The sequence below is a fragment of the Ranitomeya variabilis genome, chromosome 6, assembly GCF_051348905.1.
Source record: "Ranitomeya variabilis isolate aRanVar5 chromosome 6, aRanVar5.hap1, whole genome shotgun sequence".
Taxonomy (NCBI): Eukaryota; Metazoa; Chordata; class Amphibia; order Anura; family Dendrobatidae; genus Ranitomeya; species Ranitomeya variabilis.
Genome location: NC_135237.1, coordinates 53,129,946 through 53,152,834, shown reverse-complemented (window position 1 = coordinate 53,152,834; position 22,889 = coordinate 53,129,946). Strand labels below are relative to the sequence as shown.

The 22,889-nt window shown below is 43.9% G+C and overlaps 1 protein-coding gene across 1 annotated transcript in view; it reads left to right on the top strand.

Annotated features, from left to right (window-relative positions):
- KIF5B (kinesin family member 5B) overlaps nucleotides 1-22,889 on the top strand; it is an 82,098-nt gene that overhangs the window by 32,898 nt on the left and 26,311 nt on the right. The window contains exons 2-10 of the mRNA XM_077268493.1: nucleotides 7,401-7,488; nucleotides 11,453-11,526; nucleotides 11,607-11,711; nucleotides 12,136-12,184; nucleotides 14,128-14,183; nucleotides 14,275-14,362; nucleotides 15,559-15,683; nucleotides 19,631-19,735; nucleotides 21,459-21,604. Coding sequence (XP_077124608.1) covers nucleotides 7,401-7,488; nucleotides 11,453-11,526; nucleotides 11,607-11,711; nucleotides 12,136-12,184; nucleotides 14,128-14,183; nucleotides 14,275-14,362; nucleotides 15,559-15,683; nucleotides 19,631-19,735; nucleotides 21,459-21,604 — 836 coding nt within the window. The remainder of the gene's footprint in view (nucleotides 1-7,400; nucleotides 7,489-11,452; nucleotides 11,527-11,606; nucleotides 11,712-12,135; nucleotides 12,185-14,127; nucleotides 14,184-14,274; nucleotides 14,363-15,558; nucleotides 15,684-19,630; nucleotides 19,736-21,458; nucleotides 21,605-22,889) is intronic.

Sequence of the window (22,889 nt, the reverse complement as noted above, 5' to 3'; positions counted from 1 at the left end):
TTTATGCAGCATTATATGGGGCATATTTTAATATGGGGCATATTTTAATATGGAGCATCTTATGGGGGCCATCATGAACTTTATGGATCATTATTTGGGCCTCCTGATTCAATATGGATATTCAAAAACACTTAACCTACTGATGTCTCAATTAATTTAACTTTTATTGGTGTCTATTTTTATTTTTGACATTACCAGTAGCTGCTGCATTTTCCACCCTCGGCTTATACTTGAGTCATTAAGTTTTCCTAGTTTTTTGTGGCAAAATTAGGGGGGGTCGGCTTATACTCGGGTCGGCTTATACTCGAGTATATACGGTAATCCTAATTATTCATGAATATCAACATATATAATTCTAAATGGCACTTTCTATATAAATAAAAGCAAACATCTGACTAATGAAAGGCCCAGTACTGAAGAGATCAATTAAAATGAATTTTTGCTGAAATTATCTAGAATAAATAAAAAAAAAAACCTTCCAAAAGCAGAATGTCCAACAGGAGACACTGGTGTGACCAAATCAATGTGTAATCCAAATACTGGGAAATGTATAAATAAATGGAAGGGGTATTAGAACATTTCAGGTACTGTAGCCACCCTTCCTTGTTAGGGCTTACACATCAGGTATCATACATGTAAACTTGAACTTCCCTGATCGAAAAGTCCCATATGTATAGAGACAAGGTGTCAGGTGTATGGGCAGTATAACAATAATACCCCTACAAATAGCAAAGGGTTTAGTAATTCCTATGTGGCACTTATATATGGATAAGCCCAAATCGGTATTAGACCAACGTTTAGGCTGGTCAAATAAAGTAAAGTACCGTAAATTGGGCTGTAATTTCTTATATACCTATCAGCTTGCTGTAATTTCCCCAGAACACAATCCAATGTCAGATACCTGTATGTGATGGCACAGATGGAAGCCCTGAGATTTTAGATGGTCATCACTCGTGTCTCCTCACCCTGACGCGTGTTTCGCCACCAGCTTCTTCCAGGGGCATCACCTGTTGGACATTCTGTTTTTATTTATTCTTGATATTTCAATAAAAATTTGTTTTAATGGATCTCTTCAGTACTTTTTCCTTTCATTAGTCACAGTTGATTGTTATGATAAATATATAATCCTGTATATTACACAGTTAATGAGCAGACGGGGGCGTTTACTAAGACAGCCATTTCTTCTGACAGTCTGATCCCAAATGATGGAGTTGATTCTGGTAATAAATGTGGCCCATCTTTGGGTTGTACTTGAACTGGAAATGGAAACCTTCTCATGGTCGTGAATAGGTGAAGACTTGCACTGTATGGCTGAGTTTGCACTACATATTTTTCAGCAGGGTAAAAATATTGCTCTTAACTTTTTTTTTTTGAGGATTCTTTTTAGCCAAGGAGGAGTGTCTGTGTGCAGGGAATATCCACTCCCTTATCCTAACGTAACACATAGTATAGTAAACAGTTGACAAACGTCACACTCTTACGATTTTTGTGGTTTCAACTAGTACAAATCCAACTCTGCTACATCTGAGCACTCTTGATTTTACAATATTAACAGTGGTTTTATATAGAGTATAGTTTGTGCCTCAGTCCTATGCAAAAGCACAGATAATATTGTAAACTCAGTGCACAGATGTAGCAGAGTTGAGCTTGTCCTTCAGTATTAGGTAAAGCCAGAAATATTGTAGCTGGACTGACACATACTCAACATTGCTACATTTGTGCACACTTTAAATTTACAGTATATGTAGATTCACATACATTTGACATGCGGATCTCAGTGTAGCAGTACGTTACCTGCAGTCCTGTATAAACTCAAATGGTGGTGAACTGTGCTATCATGGTGGTTTCACATTTGTGGCTTTAAGGCCCCGTCTCACATAGCGAGATCGCTAGCGAGATCGCTGCTGAGTCACAAGTTTTGTGACGCAACAGCGACCTCAGTAGCGATCTCGCTATGTGTGACACGTACCAGCGATCAGGCCCCTGCTGCGAGATCGCTGGTCGTGTCAGAATGGCCTGGACCTTTTTTTGGTCGTTGAGGCCCCGCTGACATCGCTGAATCGGTGTGTGTGACACCGATCCAGCGATGTCTTCACTGGTAACCAGGGTAAACATCGGGTTACTACGCGCAGGGCCGCGCTTAGTAACCCGATGTTTACCCTGGTTACCAAAAAAAACAAACAGTACATACTCGCCTTTCGGTGTCCAGGTCCCTTGCCGTCTGCTTCCTGCTCTCACTGACTCCCGGCCGTACAGTGAGAAGTGAGAGCACAGCAGTGACGTCACCGCTGCGCTCTGCTCTCACAGTACGGCGGCTCAGTCAGAGCAGGAAGTAGACGGCAAGGGACCTGGACACCGAAAGGCGAGTATGTACTGTTTGTTTTTTTTGGTAACCAGGGTAAACATCGGGTTACTAAGCGCGGCCCTGCGCTTAGTAACCCGATGTTTACCCTGGTTACCCGGGTGCTGCAGGGGGACTTCGGCATCGTTGAAGACAGTTTCAACGATGCCGAAGTCGTTCCCCTGATCGTTGGTCGCTGGGGAGAGCGGTCTGTGTGACAGCTCCCCAGCGACCACACAGCGACTTACCAACGATCACGGCCAGGTCGTATCGCTGGTCGTGATCGTTGGTAAATCGCTTAGTGAGACGGGGCCTTTACATAGGACTGCAAATAAACTGTTTTGATGCGTAGCCTGTACCCTAGACTGGCTGGGCTCTTCTGTTCTGTCTGCACGCTCCTGTGTTTGTTTTTTATCTCCTCTCATTCAGTCTAGGCTGCCTGTGTGAGCGCAGAGGGTAAAGGTCCTTCTACAGTGCACGATTGCTGTGAATGAGTCCCGACAATTGTGCAGTCTAAACAGGCTGCCAATTCACTCAATGAATGAACAAATCGTTTGTCGGTTAAAATTTTTGATGTTCCTAAAAGGTCATGTTACAGAGACTGATGTGCTGCCGAGAACAAATATCTATGCTGCCAAGAAAAATGGTGGTCTAAGTGCACTGATCTATTGCTGATCACTCAGTGTGCATCTGAAGCACGGTCTATCTGCCTGTGTAAACGGGCGATTAAACCACTGCCCTCTGGCAAATATGGGCAGCGGTTGTTTGATGCTGTGTGCTGTGGAGTGTAAATGCATCCTTCATGGTGTTCTGAAGCAGCAGAGTACAGCTCCTCTTGTGATGAGCGCTTTTTCTGGGCACTGGCTGCCTGATTTAAATACCAGTGTGTGGGGTAAAGTGTTATGTGGCCTATTTATTTTAAGTGTAAAACATCTTGCGTAGGCATCGGACTCTGATATCGGATTTATTGTCACGTCTGGTTTACACCAATTTTCTGCTTACATTTTTTCAAATCTTTTGGCTCCCCCTCCACTTCCCAAATGTGGTTAGAGAAGCAAGAAGTTGTTGATATTAGCAGATGTGATGTGTGCCAATGTTTGCAACCTTTGTTTAAATTTTTTTTTTTTTATTTTTTTTTTAATAGTTTAGTAATTTCTCCACATAGTGCCCAGAAGCCAATGTTAGAAAGTATCTAGACTTTCCTCCATTCTTGGACTATTTATACCCTATCCTTATTATTATTATTATTATTATTATTATTATTATTATTATTATTACACCATTAATACCATGGTGCTGTACATGAGAAGGGGTTACATACAAAGTTATAGATATCGTTTACAGTAAACAAATTTACAATGAAAGACTGGTACAGAGGAGAGAACCCTGTCCTTGCGGGCTTACATTCTACAGGGTAATGGGGAAGAGACAGAAGGTCGGGGGTGCAGCAGCTCTGGTGGTGGTGAGGCGGCGGCTTGGGCGGTTGGTGAGGCGGTAGAATGGTTATTGCAGGCTGTAAGCTTTGGATGGGTTTTCAGGTTCTATCTGAAGGATCCGAGGGTGGTGGATAATCGGACGTGTTGAGGCGTGGAGTTCCAGAGGATGGGGGATTTTCAGGAGAAATCTTGGAGGCGGTTGGGTGAGGAATCGAATAAGTGTGGAGGAGAGAAGGAGGTCTTGTGAGGATCGAAGATTACGTGAGGGAAGATATTGGGAGATTAGTTCAGAGATATAGGGAGGGGACAGGTTGTGGATGGCTTTGTAGGTCCGTTTTAGTAGTTTGAAGTGGTTCGTTGGGGAATTGGGAGCCGGTGGAGGAATTTGCAGAGGGGAGAAACAGGAGTAGCCACAGAGGAGGGTGTTGCAGTAATTGAGGCGGGAGATGATGAGGGCATGCCCAAGAGTTTTAGTAGATTGAGGGCTGAGGAAGGGATGGATTCTGGAAATATTTTTGAGTTGGAGGTGACAAGAGTTTGGACATGCGGTTTGAATACTGTTGTTACAAATGATCTGCTCCTCGCTGGCTGAAGTATTCTCTTAAAATGCATGTAGAATTATTCTACTCCATACTCGTCTGCAGAAGTCACCATGAGTCTATTTCAGCAGTGATATCTGGGGGCAGGAGGGCAGAGTCCCAGCTGGATTTTACCTGTTGAAACCTCTTGTTTTCTGTTGAGATAAGTGGCTGCCTGATAATGAGTGCCACTTCCCCCGCTTGGAGTACAGGGTTTGGGAGTGCTAATTGCTCTCGCTTGGTTGTCTTTGGGCACCCTAGCACTGGTGGGGTAACCGTCTTACATGCCCATCACATTTTCTGCTGTGTGATATACACATCTGTTTCATACACAGGGTACTTGATATTTCTTCCAATGTGTCACTTATCAGACCAGCTGTAAAGCACACAATCCAGAAGGGTTGTTCCATACACGTTAATGTAGTCTGCTGAATGAGGCCCAGCTCTGAAACACCGCGCTGCGTCTCCTGGGTGCTGGGAGGGCGTCTTACTGCAGAACATGGGTTCACCCGGAAGGCATTCTTTTCTCATCTGCCGCACAAAGGCTGCTCTATATATATATTGGATTACCTCACCGAGTCTGAGCAGTTGCCAGTTGATTTAGCTTTATAGGATCCACTTTGCCCAGCGTTGGCCTCCATTGTAGTTTTGGTTCTGCAGCACTTTTTCTCTTTGCTTATAGAACAGGTTTTGTTTTCTTTCTGCTGTCGGGCTATGCTCACACTGCTATCAAATCTTAACGGGTGCTCTGACGAGATCTATTAAAATGACTTGAGCCATGATGGAACATGACATGCCCCTTGTAAGTCAGTGTAGTCCACCCAGCAATGAATCCAGCCAAGTGTCATGGCTACTTTTCTATAAGCAGAAACTACCATACAAGTGTAAACAGACTTTTCGACAGTCTCATTATCATCACAGACATGATTACAATGACAGATACAGGGTCCCTGATTCATAATGGGTCACGACACAGCTCTCCTCTTCCCCCTCCCTTCACATACAACTTTGCCATAGAAGTCAATGAGTCAGGCAGTCCTGTGTATGGTTCATGGGGCTGCTGTAAAGCAGATCTCTAACAGCACATTCACATCTGTACAGCGTTCTTTGCTGAGCACTGAATTTGGGTTACTGCTTAAAGCCCCAAAAGGTGGGATGCAGGCACAGCTATTCGGGATAACAGGGCAGATGTCACTTTAGGCTCCTGTCCGGTGCTGGTTTCCTTTCTTGGGCAGACACAATAGTGGTAATTGCTTTGTGTCTGGTTAAAAAGATTGACACCACCTGAACGGAAAGTGACTTGGTTTGCGCTATTATACTCAATGGCTTTGTCAGGGTTTCCATATTCATTCCATTTTTAAAGGACATAGGTGAAATCCCACAGTAGTGTTCACTATTAATGTGCCCCAAGCCTAAATGCTGTTAAAAAAAACAGCTCCGGCAGTATGACCGCCCCATAATAATGTACAAAAAAAAATAAAAAATTGTGCAATTATTATAAGCATGTTTGAAAAAGGCAATTGAAGTATCTCGTTTTATTAAAAATGCATTGTTAATATCCCATTATTGTGCAGAGGATCTTGTGTGATGTAGTATCGCATCTGTCACATGCCAGGGCTTTATATAATGAGTGTGTAATTATAGTTTACCATTTGTCTATGGTGAAAATGAGTTGGCTCCATTTATAGTCCTGTTGCTAGGAAAAACTCGCTACATGACTTTCTGTATTTATTTTTCCCCCTGATGTTTTTTAAAGGGAACCTGTCATCCCCCCAGGACCTATTAAAGTAAAAGAGCCACCTTCAGCAGCACAAAGGCCGCCTCTTCTGCCATGACGTCACCCGTGCCTTTGTGGTAGCGGTGGTCCCAGATTCCGACCAGCAGTGTGTTATGATGTATTCACACTGCGGGGCTGGGAATCTGGTGCCTGCACAATGGAGCTGGTCACCGTGCTCCACTGTAAACAGTGCCGAAGTATCGTGAGATTTGCAAAGTCTCGCAAGACTTCGGCACGATCTTCAATGGATGTGACATGTTCCATTTTGAGTGGATTATTTTCCTTTTCTGGTGGTCCTTCTTGTCCTTCAACAGTGGGCTGCATAAGCTGCAGGCTCGTCGGTGCATGTGTGGATCAAACGCTTCCAGTTTGCGATGCACATGTCAAGCTGCGTTTTCAGGCTGCCTCCTGTGAATGCATGCATGTTTGGATACTGTCTGCAGTGGAAGATGTCATTTATGGGACGTCTTTTAAGGAGAGTGGGAAGGGAACAATGGTGTGGGGACATGGAGTAGGCTTTTTTTTTTGTATTGCAGAATAGACCGTGTACCACAAGTAGTCTCAAGGATTGGTAGCCACTGAGGTCTCGGATGCCCTGAAATGGACAAGGTCAGGAGGAGGCCGATGGTAACCCATCAGCCTTGGATTGCAAGCAAAAAAACATGCGTTTTAAATTGAAAAGTTATTTAATGAGGCCTCTAGTCCTCCATGGGGACACGGAAGGAGTCATTTTCACATGATGAAAGATTCTTGGCACTTGGCTGACTTCACAGTATGTGCATGATATAGCAATTATAGATAGATATTATGATGCACAGACTGGCCTTGGGTGTCATGATCCAAACGTGCCGTCCTCATATGACTATGAGGCTGTCAGATTTGGTTCAGGAGCCTTGCGGCCAGTCTGTGCATCATTGATATAGTCTGTGATGTCAGCCAAGTCCCAAGAATCTTTCATCATGTTCAATTGACTCCTTCCACACAGACATGGCCCTTTATCTGTGGCCCTTTATCGGAAGCTGTTCATTGCTCCTACAGCAAGTGTACATAATGTGAAGAATAAAGCAATAAATCACTGTGATGGCACCAGAATTTTATCTACTGTGAACAGACCCTAAAGGACGCATCCTTTGGATTTTGATCTGAAAATAGGTCATTGGATCTTTTCATTGTCTTGTGTACATATATAGTGATCCCATCTTATATGCTTGAAGGTACATTATACAAACCAATTAATGTTTTTTTTTTGTTTGGTTTTCTCCCCACAGTCTAAACCTTATGTCTTTGACCGTGTGTTCCAGTCAAACACATCCCAAGAACAAGTTTACAATGCGTGTGCAAAGGCTATTGTTAAAGGTAAAGAAAATCAATTCCCTATACTAGTCCTATACTAGTGGTGTGTGACCGGGTTACATGCAGCATCTTTGTCTCTGAGCTGTGGACTCTCATGTGATATTGTGCAGATGCTATTGTTAAAGGGAACCGGTCACCCCCAAATGGAAGATGAGCTAAGCCCACCGGCATCAGGAGCTTATCTACAGCATTCTGTAATGCTGTAGATAAGCCCCCGATGTATCCTGAAAGATGAGAAAAAGAGGTTAGATTATACTCACCCAGGGGCAGTCCCACTGCGGTCTGGTCCGGGGCCTCCCATCTTCATAGGATGACATCCTCTTCTTGTCTTCACACTGCGGCTCCGGCGCAGGCGTACTTTGTCCTGTTGAGGGCAGAGCAAAGTACTGCAGTGCGCAGGCGCCGGGAAAGGTCAGAGAGGCCCGGCACCTGCGCACTGCAGTACTTTGCTCTGCCCTCAACAGGACAGACAAAGTACACCTGCGCCGGAGCCGCAGTGTGAAGACAAGAAGAGGATGTCATCCTATGAAGATGGGAGGCCCCGGACCACGACGCCCATCGGATCGGACCGCCCGCCCAGGTGAGTATAAATTAACCTCTTTTTCTCATCTTTCAGGATACATCGGGGGCTTATCTACAGCATTACAGAATGCTGTAGATAAGCCCCTGAGGCTGGTGGGCATAGCTCATCTTTCATTTTGGGGGTGACAGGTTCCCTTTAAGGCCCCCCATACACTTTAGACTACAGTGGAACCCACTGGTAACAGGTTCAGCTGCAGTCTGTGTACAGGGGTACCTGACAGATGATGTTGAAGTGGATAAGACTCTGGCATGTCCAATTTTGACTTACTAATCCTTTTGTAAAAAATGCAATACCGTGTGATTACAATACGCATACTGTCTTGGCATACATTCACTTAGAGATATTAGGGTGGTAGAATGCCACGCCAGTACCGTACTGCAAAAAACACATTTAAGTTACATACCGTATATACTCGAGTATAATCCGACCCGAGTATAAGCTGACCCCCCTAATTTTGCCACAAAAACTGGGAAAACTTATTGACTCGAGTATAAGCCTAGGGTGGAAAATGCAGCAGCTACCGGTGAATTTCAAAAATAAAAATAGATGCTCCATACCGTTCATTATTGACCCAAAGGAGGTTCCATATAAAGCTGTGCCATATATAATGCTCCATACCATTGATTATTGCCCCATATATTATCCATATATAGCTGTGCCATATAGAATGCTCTGCACCGTTCATTATGGCCCCATAGATGCTCCATATAAAGCTGTGCCCCATATACAATGCTCTGCACAGTTCATTATGGCCCTATAGATGCTCCATATAAAGCTGCGCCATATATGCTCTGCACCGTTCAGTTTGGCCCCATAGATGCTCATTATAAAGCTGTGCCATATATGCTCTGCACCGTTCATTATGGCCCTATAGATGCTCCACATAAAGCTGTGCCATATACACTCACCGGCCACTTTATTAGGTACACCATGCTAGTAACGGGTTGGACCCCCTTTTGCCTTCAGAACTGCCTCAATTCTTCGTGGCATAGATTCAACAAGGTGCTGGAAGCATTCCTCAGAGATTTTGGTCCATATTGACATGATGGCATCACACAGTTGCAGCAGATTTGTCGGCTGCACATCCCAAAGATGCTCCATACAAGGCAGGATGGATCCATGCTTTCATGTTGTTTACGCCAAATTCTGACCCTACCATCCGAATGTCGCAGCAGAAATCGAGACTCATCAGACCAAGCAACGTTTTTCCAATCTTCTACTGTCCAATTTCGATGAGCTTGTACAAATTGTAGCCTCAGTTTCCTGTTCTTAGCTGAAAGGAGTGGTACCCGGTGTGGTCTTCTGCTGCTGTAGCCCATCTGCCTCAAAGTTCGACGCACTGTGCGTTCAGAGATGCTCTTAGGCCTACCTTGGTTGTAACGGGTGGCGATTTGAGTCACTGTTGCCTTTCTATCAGCTCGAACCAGTCTGCCCATTCTCCTCTGACCTCTGGCATCAACAAGGCATTTCCGCCCACAGAACTGCCGCTCACTGGATTTTTTTTCTTTTTCGGACCATTCTCTGTAAACCCTACAGATGGTTGTGCGTGAAAATCCCAGTAGATCAGCAGTTTCTGAAATACTCAGACCAGCCCTTCTGGCACCAACAACCATGCCACGTTCAAAGGCACTCAAATCACCTTTCTTCCCCATACTGATGCTCGGTTTGAACTGCAGGAGATTGTCTTGACCATGTCTACATGCCTAAATGCACTGAGTTGCCGCCATGTGATTGGCTGATTAGAAATTAAGTGTTAACAAGAAGTTGGACAGGTGTACCTAATAAAGTGGCCGGTGAGTGTATGCTCTGCACCGTTCAGTTTGGCCCCATAGATGCTCCATATAAAGCTGTGCCATATATGCTCTGCACCGTTCATTATGGCCCCATAGATGCTCATTATAAAGCTGTGCCATATATGCTCTGCACCGTTCATTATGGCCCCATAGATGCTCATTATAAAGCTGTGCCATATATGCTCTGCACCGTTCAGTTTGGCCCCATAGATGCTCATTATAAAGCTGCCCCATATGGAATGCTCTGCACCGTTCAATTTGGCCCCATAGATGCTCATTATAAAGCTGCCCCATATGGAATGCTCTGCACCGTTCAGTTTGGCCCCATAGATGCTCATTATAAAGCTGTGCCATATATGCTCTGCACCGTTCAGTATGGCCCCATAGATGCTCATTATAAAGCTGCCCCATATGGAATGCTCTGCAGCGTTCAGTTTGGCCCCATTGATGCTCCACATAAATCTGTGCCATATATAACGCTGCTGCTGCAATAATAAAAAACAAAACACATACTCACCTCTCTTGCTTGCAGCTCCCCAGCGTCCCGTCCCGGCGTCTCTCCGCACTGACTGATCAGGCAGAGGGCGCCGCGCACACTATATGCGTCATCGCGCCCTCTGACCTGAACAGTCAGAGCGGAGAGACGCCGGGAAGACAGAGCGGCGCCCGGCGTGTGGATCGTGGACAGGTAACTATGCGATACTTACCTGCTCCCGGCGTCCCGCTCCTTCCCCCGGACAGCTGGTCTCCGGGTGCCGCAGCCTCTTCCTCTATCAGCGGTCACCGGCACCACTGATTAGAGAAATGAATATTCATTTCTCTAATGAGCGGTCCCACGTGACCGCTGTACAGGGGAAGAGCTGCGGCACCCGAAGACAGTGTGACGGGCAGGGGGAGCGTCAGGATCGCCGGGACTAGGTAAGTATGCCTCAGCGCTCTCTCCCCCTCACCCGCCGACCCTGCCACAGACCGTGACTCGAGTATAAGCCGAGAGGGGCACTTTTAGCCCAAAAATCTCGGCTTATACTCGAGTATATACGGTAAATAGGATTTTGACACCTTAAGGATGGTAGGAGATATATATATATATACACACACACACACACACACACACACACACACACACACACACACACACACACACACACACACACACACACACACACACACATATATATACACACACACACACACACACACACACACACACACACACACACACACACACACACACACACACACACACACACATACATATACACACATACATATACACACATACATATACACACATACATATACACACATACATATACACACATACATATACACACATACATATACACACATACATATACACATATATATATATATATATATATATATATATATATATATATATATATATATATATATATATATATATATATATATATATATATATATATATAGTTCTCGTAGCTTCAATTACTAATGTATATTCTGCATGTCGCATCCTGATACTATCGCCAGAACAGGCTGGAATAAATTCTCCATATTTGGATTATACATAATTCACTATTTTTTTATTTTTTTTTTCTTCCTCCTCTAGATGTACTTGAAGGCTATAACGGTACAATATTTGCTTATGGGCAGACATCATCGGGAAAGACGCACACTATGGAGGTGAGTCTGTCGCTTTTTACTGCCACAGTGACCATAGTTATGGGTGACGATGCTAATATTATTGCTTGTTTTCTCCATAGGGGAAGCTGCATGATCCCGATGGAATGGGAATTATTCCCAGAATAGTTCAGGATATATTTAACTACATTTACTCCATGGATGAGAACCTGGAATTTCATATAAAGGTATTGCGTGAGTGACCATCTATAAAGTTATTCATGTTTATTTTACATCCTATTATATAATGGGTCTTAATGCCGCTTTGGCAGAACTATGATTTCACCAATAATTCCGCCAGTCTGTAAGCAGCCCATACTGTTACATAATAATTTTAATAACAGACTTTACTGTGAAGACTTTGGAAATCTGTTTCTAGTGTGCATTACACCCAATTATATATTACGTTTGGGGCATAGTGTTCATACTTGTCAATATACACCTCTGGGGATCAGTATTGTAGCTCAGAAAATGTAATTCACGCTTACATTTTTCACGGATAGAGCACATACCCATATTGGGGCTGTTCACATCTGTTTGGTTTTTGTTTGTTTTTTTGTAATATGTTTGGCTCTTTTATAGAATCTCAAGTTTTATTTTACTTGCATTTAGGTGTCGTATTTTGAAATCTATTTGGACAAAATAAGAGATTTACTGGATGGTAAGTGACAACTTTTGCTAAATAAGCAAAAATATTCAAAATGTTACACTACCTGTCAGCTTTGTGGTCTTACTTGATTCACCATCATCCAAACTGGGCCTCCTAAATTTTTAACTACCATCTCCAGGTTGCACCATCTCTTGCCTAGAGGGCGATTTATCCAGTTATTGTTGCTGAGCTATTACATTGATAATTGGCCAGCGTGGAAAAGGATAAATGATTATCATTTATCTTCCCTGATCTTGTAAAATATACAGTATGTTCATTTGGACATAGCATTGCTGCCCAGCACATGGCTTTTGTAATGGCTGTGTCTGGCTATGGTGACTTTTGTTGTCCCTGCCAATCATAGTAATGATACTTAAGCAAAGGTCATTTAGAGGGGCTTCCACTTCTAGAAAACAGACCCCAAAGATCCCTGCAATGTAAAATAACAAGGACAGACAGAATTTGCCTCCTCCCGATCCACTGGGCTCAGAGGTCCTGCTGATGTTGACCCACCTTTGCCGCTGATCTCATTGATGTGACAATGCAGAGACTGGTGGAGAGGGCGAGTACCATAAATTGGCTCTGACCCCAATTGACTTGTATGGAAGTATTTCCTAGTCATTCTCTGATCTGGGCAAAGGTCTCTGTGAAAGGAGGAAGTAAGCTTTTCCAAACATCTAATGTGAATGGTGGATCCTGTGTTCTCTACTGTATGTAGAAATATTATCATTCATTGTTATCCTGTCTGTGATGGCAGAGGCTGCTGTAACAACTTCAGTGTGTACTTGACAGGAAATATAATCTTGATTCATCAGAGCTTTTACTCCAGACTTTTAGCATGAAAAGCTTTGAAATGTCGCCAAATTGTTGAGCAGCTCAGTTTTGGCTTTTTCACTCCAGTTTTGCCGAGCGCCACTAAAATAGACGGAGCTGAAATGAGACCATGTTGCATCTGCGGCCTCATGTGAAAAATTGAAAACATTCGTACCTGACTTAAAAGGAACCTGTCGGGTCCCCCATGCCCTGAAACCTAGCAGCATTCACCTATGTACCAGCAAATTCCTTGCCAACCAGCCCTGTACAATGTGATTGAGAGAAAGCAAGGTATGATTTCCATGACGCCACTAGTGCAAATTTTATCACACCCACAGGGGAGTGATAACATGGAAAGAGGGCTGACTAGTCTTGGGCAACTAACGCCCTATTGATTAGTCAAATCCCTCATAAACCTAGGGAACTGGGACATTATAATTTCTTCTTTTATACCTTGTTTAACGTTATACAGGGCTGGTTAGGCAGGGAATGTGCTCATACCTAGGTGAATGCTGCAGGCTTGGAGGGCATGGGGGATCAACAGGTTCCCTTTAACCAATAGTTCATTTGCTGATTACGTATTACTTTTATATGCAAATTGCCTCTTCTGAGAAAAAGAGGACTTAAACTCTATAGCGCCACCTGTTGGAAGTAGCGATCCTACAAGTCACAATCAACCCTTTAACGAGCCGTGCAATATGACTTAGGATAAAAGCCAAATCAGTATCTCAATTCGCAGACACGGTGTTTCGGGCTGTTGGCCCTCGTCAGTATTACTTTTAAGAATTTTCCAGATAATCAGACAAAGCAAAAAAAATAAATCCTGAACTAAAAAATGCCCATCTGTGTGACTGCGTGAAAACTGCAAACATCATCTCCAGTTTTAGCAAAGAGAATATAAGGTTAAAATCCATATTCCTGGTGCCAGGGATAAGATAACCCAGCAAGATGTCAGTGTTTTCTTTTGTTTTTTTATTCATCTAAAGCTTACATTTTCCTGAAGTGTAATGGTCTGTGTGGCACACATTATCCTTGTTGCTCTAAAACTGTCAGACGCGCTCTTCTGAGAGCTGCTGCCATGCAACCGAGAATAATAAGTACGTCCTCCTCTCACAGCCGATGCTTTCTCTCTTGTATTTCAGTGTCAAAAATAAATCTTTCTGTCCATGAAGACAAAAATAGAGTGCCGTATGTAAAGGTGGGTGCAGATTGCCGTAGATTCACCTTCTATTATTTCTGCTCTGTGACATCGTCCATGTAACTTTTTTTTAATTCTTTTCTATATTAAGGGTTGTACTGAACGGTTTGTATGTAGCCCAGAAGAAGTTATGGATACTATAGATGAAGGAAAGTCCAACAGACACGTAGCTGTGACAAGTAAGTTAATTATGTCTGGGAATTTGTACTGATTATCCCACCTTGGACATTTCTGGCATATGATGGATGACTGTCTCCGCTCCCCTTCAGCTGGTGGCATTCCCATTCTTGGGATCGTGTCCTCGCAGCTTTTGTGTAAATTGCTTGTATTCTCATCAGGAAGTCATACATTGGTATCAATTTGCAGATTGCTCTATAAGAACTGCATTAATGGGCCTCTGGCACGGTGTCATTCACCACCTCTGCAGCAGTTGTTCAAAATAGTGCCAAGAATTAGCCGGTCACTGCATTTTCCCTGTAGATGTAAAAACTAACCCATTGTGCATGCTGGTTTAGCCTCATAAGTTATTACATAGTTTACAGCGCTGACAGGCGACTCCCGTTTTATTGTTCTTGCTTTTTACTTTGAAGTGGAAGACAGAATTTTTTTTTTCTTTTCTCGTTCTTTGTGCTGATTTCGGCTCTTTGTCAGTAGGGACACATTAATCTCCCAACCCACTATTGTAGCCTTCTGCAGCTTGTACTTTATGGCCATTGTTTACTGGGTGGATGGTAAAGTTTTGGACGTTCTCTCTGTTTGGGAGAGACCTGTCAATCACCTAGTCCATCACTGGGAACAGCCAGCTTTAGTCAAAGCTAGACTGGTCTAGGCTATGGTCTCCAGTCGGATCTTTAAAGTACACCCTCTCTGAAATGCCTCTCCGAGAAATATATACCTGGTTGCAATAGTGCAACCTATTCCATAATAGAAATCTGCAGGTGTAAAAAAAGTAAGAAATCCACACAAAAATCTGCAACGTGTGCACATACCAAAAAAAGGCGCAGATTCTGACCTGCGTTTTCTGCCAAGAAATGCAGAATCTGCACAGAAAATTCCACAGTCAAATCTGCAACGTGTGCATATAGCCTTAATCAGAATGTGCAGAAACAAAGCATCTGGAAATTCTGGAAATGCCAAACTCTACAAAATTTTTTTAGCAAAACCAAATTATTTTTAGGCTCAAATATTTGCATTTAAGTTAGAAAAAAATTGTCCTCAGAGGTAGACAACAAATGATAAAATCAGTCTGCTCGGGTTCTGCTGTATATAACGTGCAGCCCACAAATTAGTGACTGTAGACAACATGCAGCTTCCCTGTAACATCTCGTTTGTAGTCATTAAATGAGATGCTTCATTGTATTATCTTGTCTTGCAGACATGAATGAGCACAGTTCTAGAAGTCACAGCATTTTCTTAATAAATGTAAAGCAAGAAAATACACAGACAGAGCAAAAGCTGAGCGGTAAACTTTACCTGGTGGACTTGGCAGGTAGTGAAAAGGTGAGCAGTGTTATACGTGTCGGATAGAATTTTCCATGGTTTTCTATAAATTGAGCTTCAGGTGGTAAAATGGCCTTTTTCTTAATAGGTTATTTGTCTTAAAGGGAACATGTCATCTGATTCATGCTTCCTGAGCCATGTACAGGATGAATCAGAGACTGTCATTGCAGCCTTGAATGTTTCACTGTCGATGACTGCAGCATTTCAGAGAAAACACTTTAAAATGTGAGCCGGTGACTGGTCTGACATGTCCCCAGCAGCTGCTCCCTGCCCGGCTCAGAATAACAGGTCTCTTCCACTGTGTTCTGCGCATTGCTCACATCTGAAGCCGTTATCTGCTGATCTGTGGGGGTGCCAAATGTTAGACCCCCAGCGATCTCATATTGCTGAATCCTGGATGACCCCTCTAGAAAGGTCAGGTCAATATAAGCCACTTTTTTTTTTTTTTCCCCCACCACTTCCCTTTAATTGTGTTACATAAAAGGGATGAAGTGGGCACAAATTGCTGATTGACTATGTTCGGGCCCCTTTAAGTACTAAAGGTCATGTTTATGAATGTCCCTTTGGTGTATGAGCTTATTGGGCTAACACCATTTTTTGGGATTCCACAGTCGGCATTGCTGCTCACTTCTATATTATTTTGAGGTTTTGTGCTGTGTGATGAAATGTGAAGGCTCATAAAAGGTGTAATTTACTTCTTGGGTTACTTTTCTAGGCAGGTGAATAGCTCAGAAACCTTACACCATTTTTCTTTTGTAATTCTATCTGATGCCTCTACAGCTATTCTGTACAACAGCTTTTTGCCTGAAGGATAAGCCTCTTCACACCTGGGTGTTTTTTTTTTTTTTTTTAATCCATATTTCTCTATTACTGGGCACAGCTGCATTCACTAACTGGACTCCCAAGATCCAAGAGTTGGAATGTAGTTGTCCACTTATGGACGCATTCACATTGTGCTGTAGATACATTATGGTAATGGTTCGGCTTTCACAATTTTCTCCACCTCTTTAAGGCGTTGTCCCATGTTTCCCCCAGTAAATTAACTCTTAGGCTGGTTTCACACTTGCGTTTTGATCTGCAGCGTTTTTTTAAAAAAACGCATGTGTTGAAAAAACGCATGTAAACGTGGCAAAACGCCGTGTTATTTAGACGCATGCGTTTTTGCATGCAGAAAAAAAAAGCGACGTTTTGCGGCGTTTACATGCGTTGTTTCCTGCGTTTGCGTTTTTTAAACGCATGCTGAGAAGTGTGTGACAGCTGCCAATCATCAAAATCAACTAGAAAACCCACTAAAAACAGAAATAGCTAGGGTTGGGGTTAGGATCCCTAGTAACCCTAGGGATCCTAACCCTAGGGATCCTAACCCTAACCCTAGGGATCCTAACCCTAACCCTAGGGATCCTAACCCTAACCCTAGGGATCCTAACCCTAACCCTAGGGATCCTAACCCTAACCCTAGGGATCCTAACCCTAACCCTAGGGATCCTAACCCTAACCCTAGGGATCCTAACACTAACCCTAGGGATCCTAACACTAACCCTAGGGATCCTAACACTAACCCTAGGGATCCTAACCCTAACCCTAGGGATTGGGATCCTAACCCTTAGGGTTAGGATCCCTAGGGTTAGGGTTAGGATCCCTAGGGTTACTAGGGATCCTAACGTTAGGGTTAGGATCCCTAGTAACCCTAGGGTTAGGGTTAGGGTTTTCTTGTCTTTTCTTGTGTTTAGGTTTAGGGTTTTCTTGTCTTTTCTTGTGGTTAGGGTTAGGGTTTTCTTGTCTTTTCTTGTGTTTAGGGTTAGGGTTTTCTTGTTTTTTCTTGTGGTTAGGGTTTTCTTGTGTTTTTCTATAAAAACGCATGCGTTTTTAACGCAAGCAAACGCATGTGCTTAAAAACGCATGCGTTTTTTTGCGGCAAAAAAATGCCGCTAGAAATTACTACAGGTTGCATTTCTGCAACTAAACGCACGCGTCAAAACGCATGCGTTGCCGAAAACGCGTCAAAACGCATGCTAAAAAAACGCATGCGTTTTTAATGTTAAGTATAGGAAAAAAACGCATGCGGTTTTTAGCGCTAAAACGCTGCAGATCAAAACGCAAGTGTGAAACCAGCCTTATACTCCCGTTCGATGACAGCACTGTTCCTGCCATGTCGGCACCGGTTTTCCCTGGGAATACTTGACATTGTCACGTGATCCCTGAGCCCGATCAGCACTGGCTTCAGGAAATAATTGACATCCAGAGGAAATGAGGGCAACCGCTGCTCAACTTCCTCCAGATGTGTTGATTTGCCCGAAGGAGAGTGAAGCCAGTGCTGATTGGCAGCAGAGATCACGTGACGTAACAATGTCAAGTGATCTTCGGGAGACTGTTGGACTGGCACCGAAGGTGAGTCAGTCTTATTTTACTGGTGGGAAAACATTGGATACCAAAGGAGTTGTCCTGAGTAGTGGACAACCCCTTTATTATATTATGCAATGGATTTCCACTGATTTCCCTTAACAAAAAACTGCAGCAAGACACTTTGAATTTGACCCGTGATAGTAGCTGTGCAGCAAGGAAGTCGCATAGTGTGCACTGCTAGGTATAAGAATGTCGCACCACACGTGCTATCATGGAGGTTTGTATTGCAGATACTTATTGCAATTTGGTGGCTTTTGCACTGTGAGGTGTTGGGTCAAGTGCCCCCACATGTACCCTCTGCTCGGAGACTTGTTTTATTTAGAAAATTTAAAAATTGCCTCTTCATAGAGGAAGAAGACTTGAGTTCTAGCACCACCTATTGGAAGTAGCAGTCCTACGTCAATATCGACCCTTTTACAAGCCTTAACTTGGGATAAATATCTTAATATGCACACATTTGTTTTGGGGTGTTGCGCTTCCTCAGTGCAAAATAACGTTTCTCTGTGTGGCGAGTGACATGCCAGGGTAAGGAGGCGCTTTGGCTACACAGTGCTCCTCTTGTAAATTAAATATGCAATGAGAGGCCTCTCATACAGTCAAATCAGATCTTGTGTTTTGCAACGAGGCCGGGCAACACCCCGAAACACGTGTCTGCAAGTTACGATTCTGGTTTGACTTTTATGTCATTTGGCAAGGCTAGTTTAAAGGGTAGATCTTGACTTAAGGATTGCTATTTCCAGTAGGTGGCGCTAGAGTTAAAGTCCTCTTACTTCCTGAAGAGTCAATTTACATATTTTATTTCCCAGGGGAGCATTGCACAGTCCATAAGCCTCCTCACACTGGCATGTCACTCCCCAGAAGGAGAAACATTAGCCCTTCGATTATTTCTCAAGTGTCACCTCTGGCAGAAATTTCTAATGGTAGTGTTATTTCTAAGAAACCTGATATTTATTTGCCGTAGCTTGTACCATTTGGTAACTACCGGGCTGCCCTGTGCACATTAGATTGTCAGCCAGTCCCGCTTACATCTATAGCCTCAATCTAATGTTATGGACTGATTTAATGTCTGACGTTTTGATAGGGGATCACTCCCAAATTGCCTTGGATCCAACCACTGGGTCCCTCCCAAATCCCAACATATGGGGCTCTGCGGAGTGGAGAACATGTTCAGTTGGAGCCCCAGAGATGACCTATCTATACAAATGCCCTGTGATGTCTCGTCTCGCTACAAACCCTTTGTTTGCTTTTCAGTGTAAAAGTTTGTTTTATGGTAATATGGTTATGATGTGACATCGATCATGGAGCGCTGCCATGGGGTATATTTTCTGAGGTGAGTGCACGGTCCTGTTGGAATAGGACATATGAGTTGGACAGTCTGGGCATCATGCATCTGCAGCTTTGCCGCCCAGTATGACCCCTCAGTTTCTTCATTGCTGACTTTAGTCATTTATATGAAGGACACACACTATCAGTAGTAATATTCTTCTTCCTGTTTCTATTACTAAATCGGCTTAATTAATTTTTCTTTTCACGTTATTTCTTAGGTTAGCAAAACTGGAGCTGAAGGTGCGGTTTTGGATGAAGCTAAAAACATTAATAAGTCCTTGTCATCTCTTGGCAATGTCATCTCAGCCCTAGCAGAAGGCAATGTGAGTACCGCAGTGTGACGCTCCTGGCATTATGTGCAATTATACCTGGACTCTAGTTCATGTGCCATTGTTAATTACATTTTCTCCTAAAGTTTAAACCTTTCTTTCACCCACATTACGGTTTTGTTGTTTTTTTTGCCTAAAGAATAGTGTGTGCGAGAATTAAAACATTACTTTGACAAGGACCTGGAAGGGGAACAGCCAGAAAATCTGTGATATTAACCCAGTTATTAAACATACCAGTATGTCGTGGTGATTGAGTGGGCACAGGCCCGATCACAATATGAGCTTGGTTAACTGACCACAAAACTCCTGCAGCAACAGCCAGGATCAATTCCGGCAGTCAACCCTCTAGGTCAGTGTTCCCCAACTCCAGTCCTCAAGAGCCACCAACAGGTCATGTTTTCAGGATTTCCTTAGCATTGCACATGTGATTGAATGCTTGCCTTTCCAGGTGATGCAATTATCACCTGTGCAATACTATGGAATTCCTGAAAACATGACCTGTTGGTGGCTCTTGAGGACCGAAGTTGGGGAACACTGCTCTAGGTGATGTCATTTGTGACCACTGCGTCCAGATAGGCGAGAGGGAGGGTACTCCGCCCTTTAACTTTATTGGCACCCTAATGCCTCTATCGCAGGTGTTGATGGTTTTCATGGCATCTGGAGGTCAAATAATGTGTGTGACCGAGTCTTCTCCTCGGCCACCTCCTCTGACCCTACTGTCGCCACTTAGTTCCTGCCTCAATATTTGCCACACCTATAGGGGCAAAGCTAAAATAGTTTTCATGACTCTAATAAAAAATTTGAATTCAGCACCACTGAAACATTAATTTGATTGGTTCAACTAAATTAATTGGACAAATGGCGCAGCTTTACATGGAGCCTTGGTGCTAGGACCCCCAGTGATGAGGTGTGAAGTTTGGGAGAATCCCACCTACAGTGTTTTTATTTCCTTGCGTCTTGACAGGAATTCTAAAGCAATGAAGAGCTGGTCCCATAAATCACATATACACATGGTAGTTGAATAATGCATGCTCTTTGGGGTCCAGCTACTGAGATTAACATTCCTGAGAATAAGGAGGGCTCGATGTCCCCTGTGTGACTGAAGCTCTAGTTTATGAAGCAGTGTTGGTCATGCTCCAAGTTACTAACTCCTGTAGATCGGTCATGGAGTGGCGGTCTTACATGCTCGCCAATGCTTTAGGGGCCCCCGTTCTTGCTCCTGCCAGTCAGAGCCCCAGCGACCATACATCACCTAACAGGATGTGTGTATATTTGTTGTTTATGGGAAAGACACTTTATATAGTGCCCATTTAAATAAAGGACTGCACCCTTTGACAAATAGTGGAAAAGTGACTCTTGCGCAGGACCCTTCTCTTTATAGGGGTAATGTGGGATTATGTAGAACATGAATTATGTATGAATTCTGGCACAGACACATGCAAGGGCCACAGCGCTGCCTGGAAACTCACAACCACCGAGCGTACGATGGTTCCCGTCTCTATAATGTCCACACCCTGTTTGCCATTAAAGCTGCTTTTTACCAGCAAAAATAAAAGCACAAACCTAAGAATCATTATGAAAATCATGTTGATTTGTGGTAAAAGCCAATTTCTACATTTTCTCAATTGGAGCTTGAGAAGAACAAGAGTTTCTAAGTTTGGGTGAGCAGAGCTGTGTTTCATAATGTAATTGATTGTTGCTTCCTCCCCCCATACAGGTCTATATTCCATATCGTGATAGTAAAATGACCAGAATCCTCCAAGATTCCCTAGGAGGAAATTGCAGAACCACTATTGTCATTTGCTGTTCCCCATCATCTTATAATGAAGCCGAGACAAAATCTACACTTTTGTTTGGACAAAGGTTAGTAATGGTGGTTTCAGATACTTGGTGACCGGCCAGGTGTGCTACAGCAAGATCCTCGTACAGGGATCTACTCGTTTTACCGCTGTCTTTGGATCATATGGAAAACCATTTTAAATCCCTTGAACCCCTTAAAGGCCAGCGCCTTACATGTATGGCGCTGGCCTTTAAGGGGTTCAAGGGATTTAAAACGGTTTTCCATATGATCCAAAAACAGCGGTAAAACGAGTAGATCCCTGTACGAGGATCCCTGTAACAAGCAGAAGATAAATGGAGAAAGGGTCTGTCTCTCTCCTTGCAAATGATGGCTTTGTGATTCCGCGGTCATCTACGTCTAGCAGCCCTGTAGTAGATCATGACCCAACGCTGTAAACCTGGTAAATGCTGGTGATGACGGCAACTACAACGCCTGTCCCAGGGGCGCGCTGTTCTAACCTCTCATCGGCAGCCTTGTTAAGCTATAGTGAGACACCAGTGGGTTGCAATGACAGCCGAGAAGACCTCCATCTGCTGAAGACCCCCATGCTTGTTATGATTGTTCTGTGAGCACCAGCTTCTGGTCTGCATTCATAGCAGACTGTGACTTGTGTTATATACAGCAATACTGTGGTATTATTGTATATAGTACAAGCTATCGGATGATCACTAGTTCAAATCACCCAAGGGGACTAACACGTGCAGTACAAATTTGAGGGGGGTAATTCAAATTACCATATATACTCGAGTATAAGCCGAGATTTTCAGCCCATTTTTTTTTAGGCTGAAAGTGCCCCTCTCGGCTTATACTCGTCATTTTCCCAGGGGGGTCGGCGCGGAAGGGGGAGCAGCGGCTGTGACATACTCACTGCTCCTGGCGAGGACCCTGCATCTCCAATGGTCTCCGGGTGCTGACGGGTTCTTCCAGCGTTGAGCAGTCACCGGTGCCGCTCATTACAGTAGTGAATATGGACCCAACTCCACTCCCATAGGGGTGGAGCCGCATATTCATTACTGTAATGAGCGGTACCGGTGACCGCTCAACGCTGGAAGAAGCTGTCAGCGCCGGGAGACCATCAGGTAAGCTGCCAGGGACCGGGCCGGGAGCAGATGAGTATAATGGGGAGGGTGAGCAGCATTCCGATGTTCACCTGTCCTCGTTCCACCACCGGGCGCCGCTGCGTCTCCCACGTCGTCTGCTGTGATGCTCTGGTTAGAGGGCGCGATGATGTGGTTAGTGCGTGCCCTCTGCCTGAACGTCAGTGCAGAGGACGCGGAAGACACAGCGGCACCCGGCGGTGGAACGGGG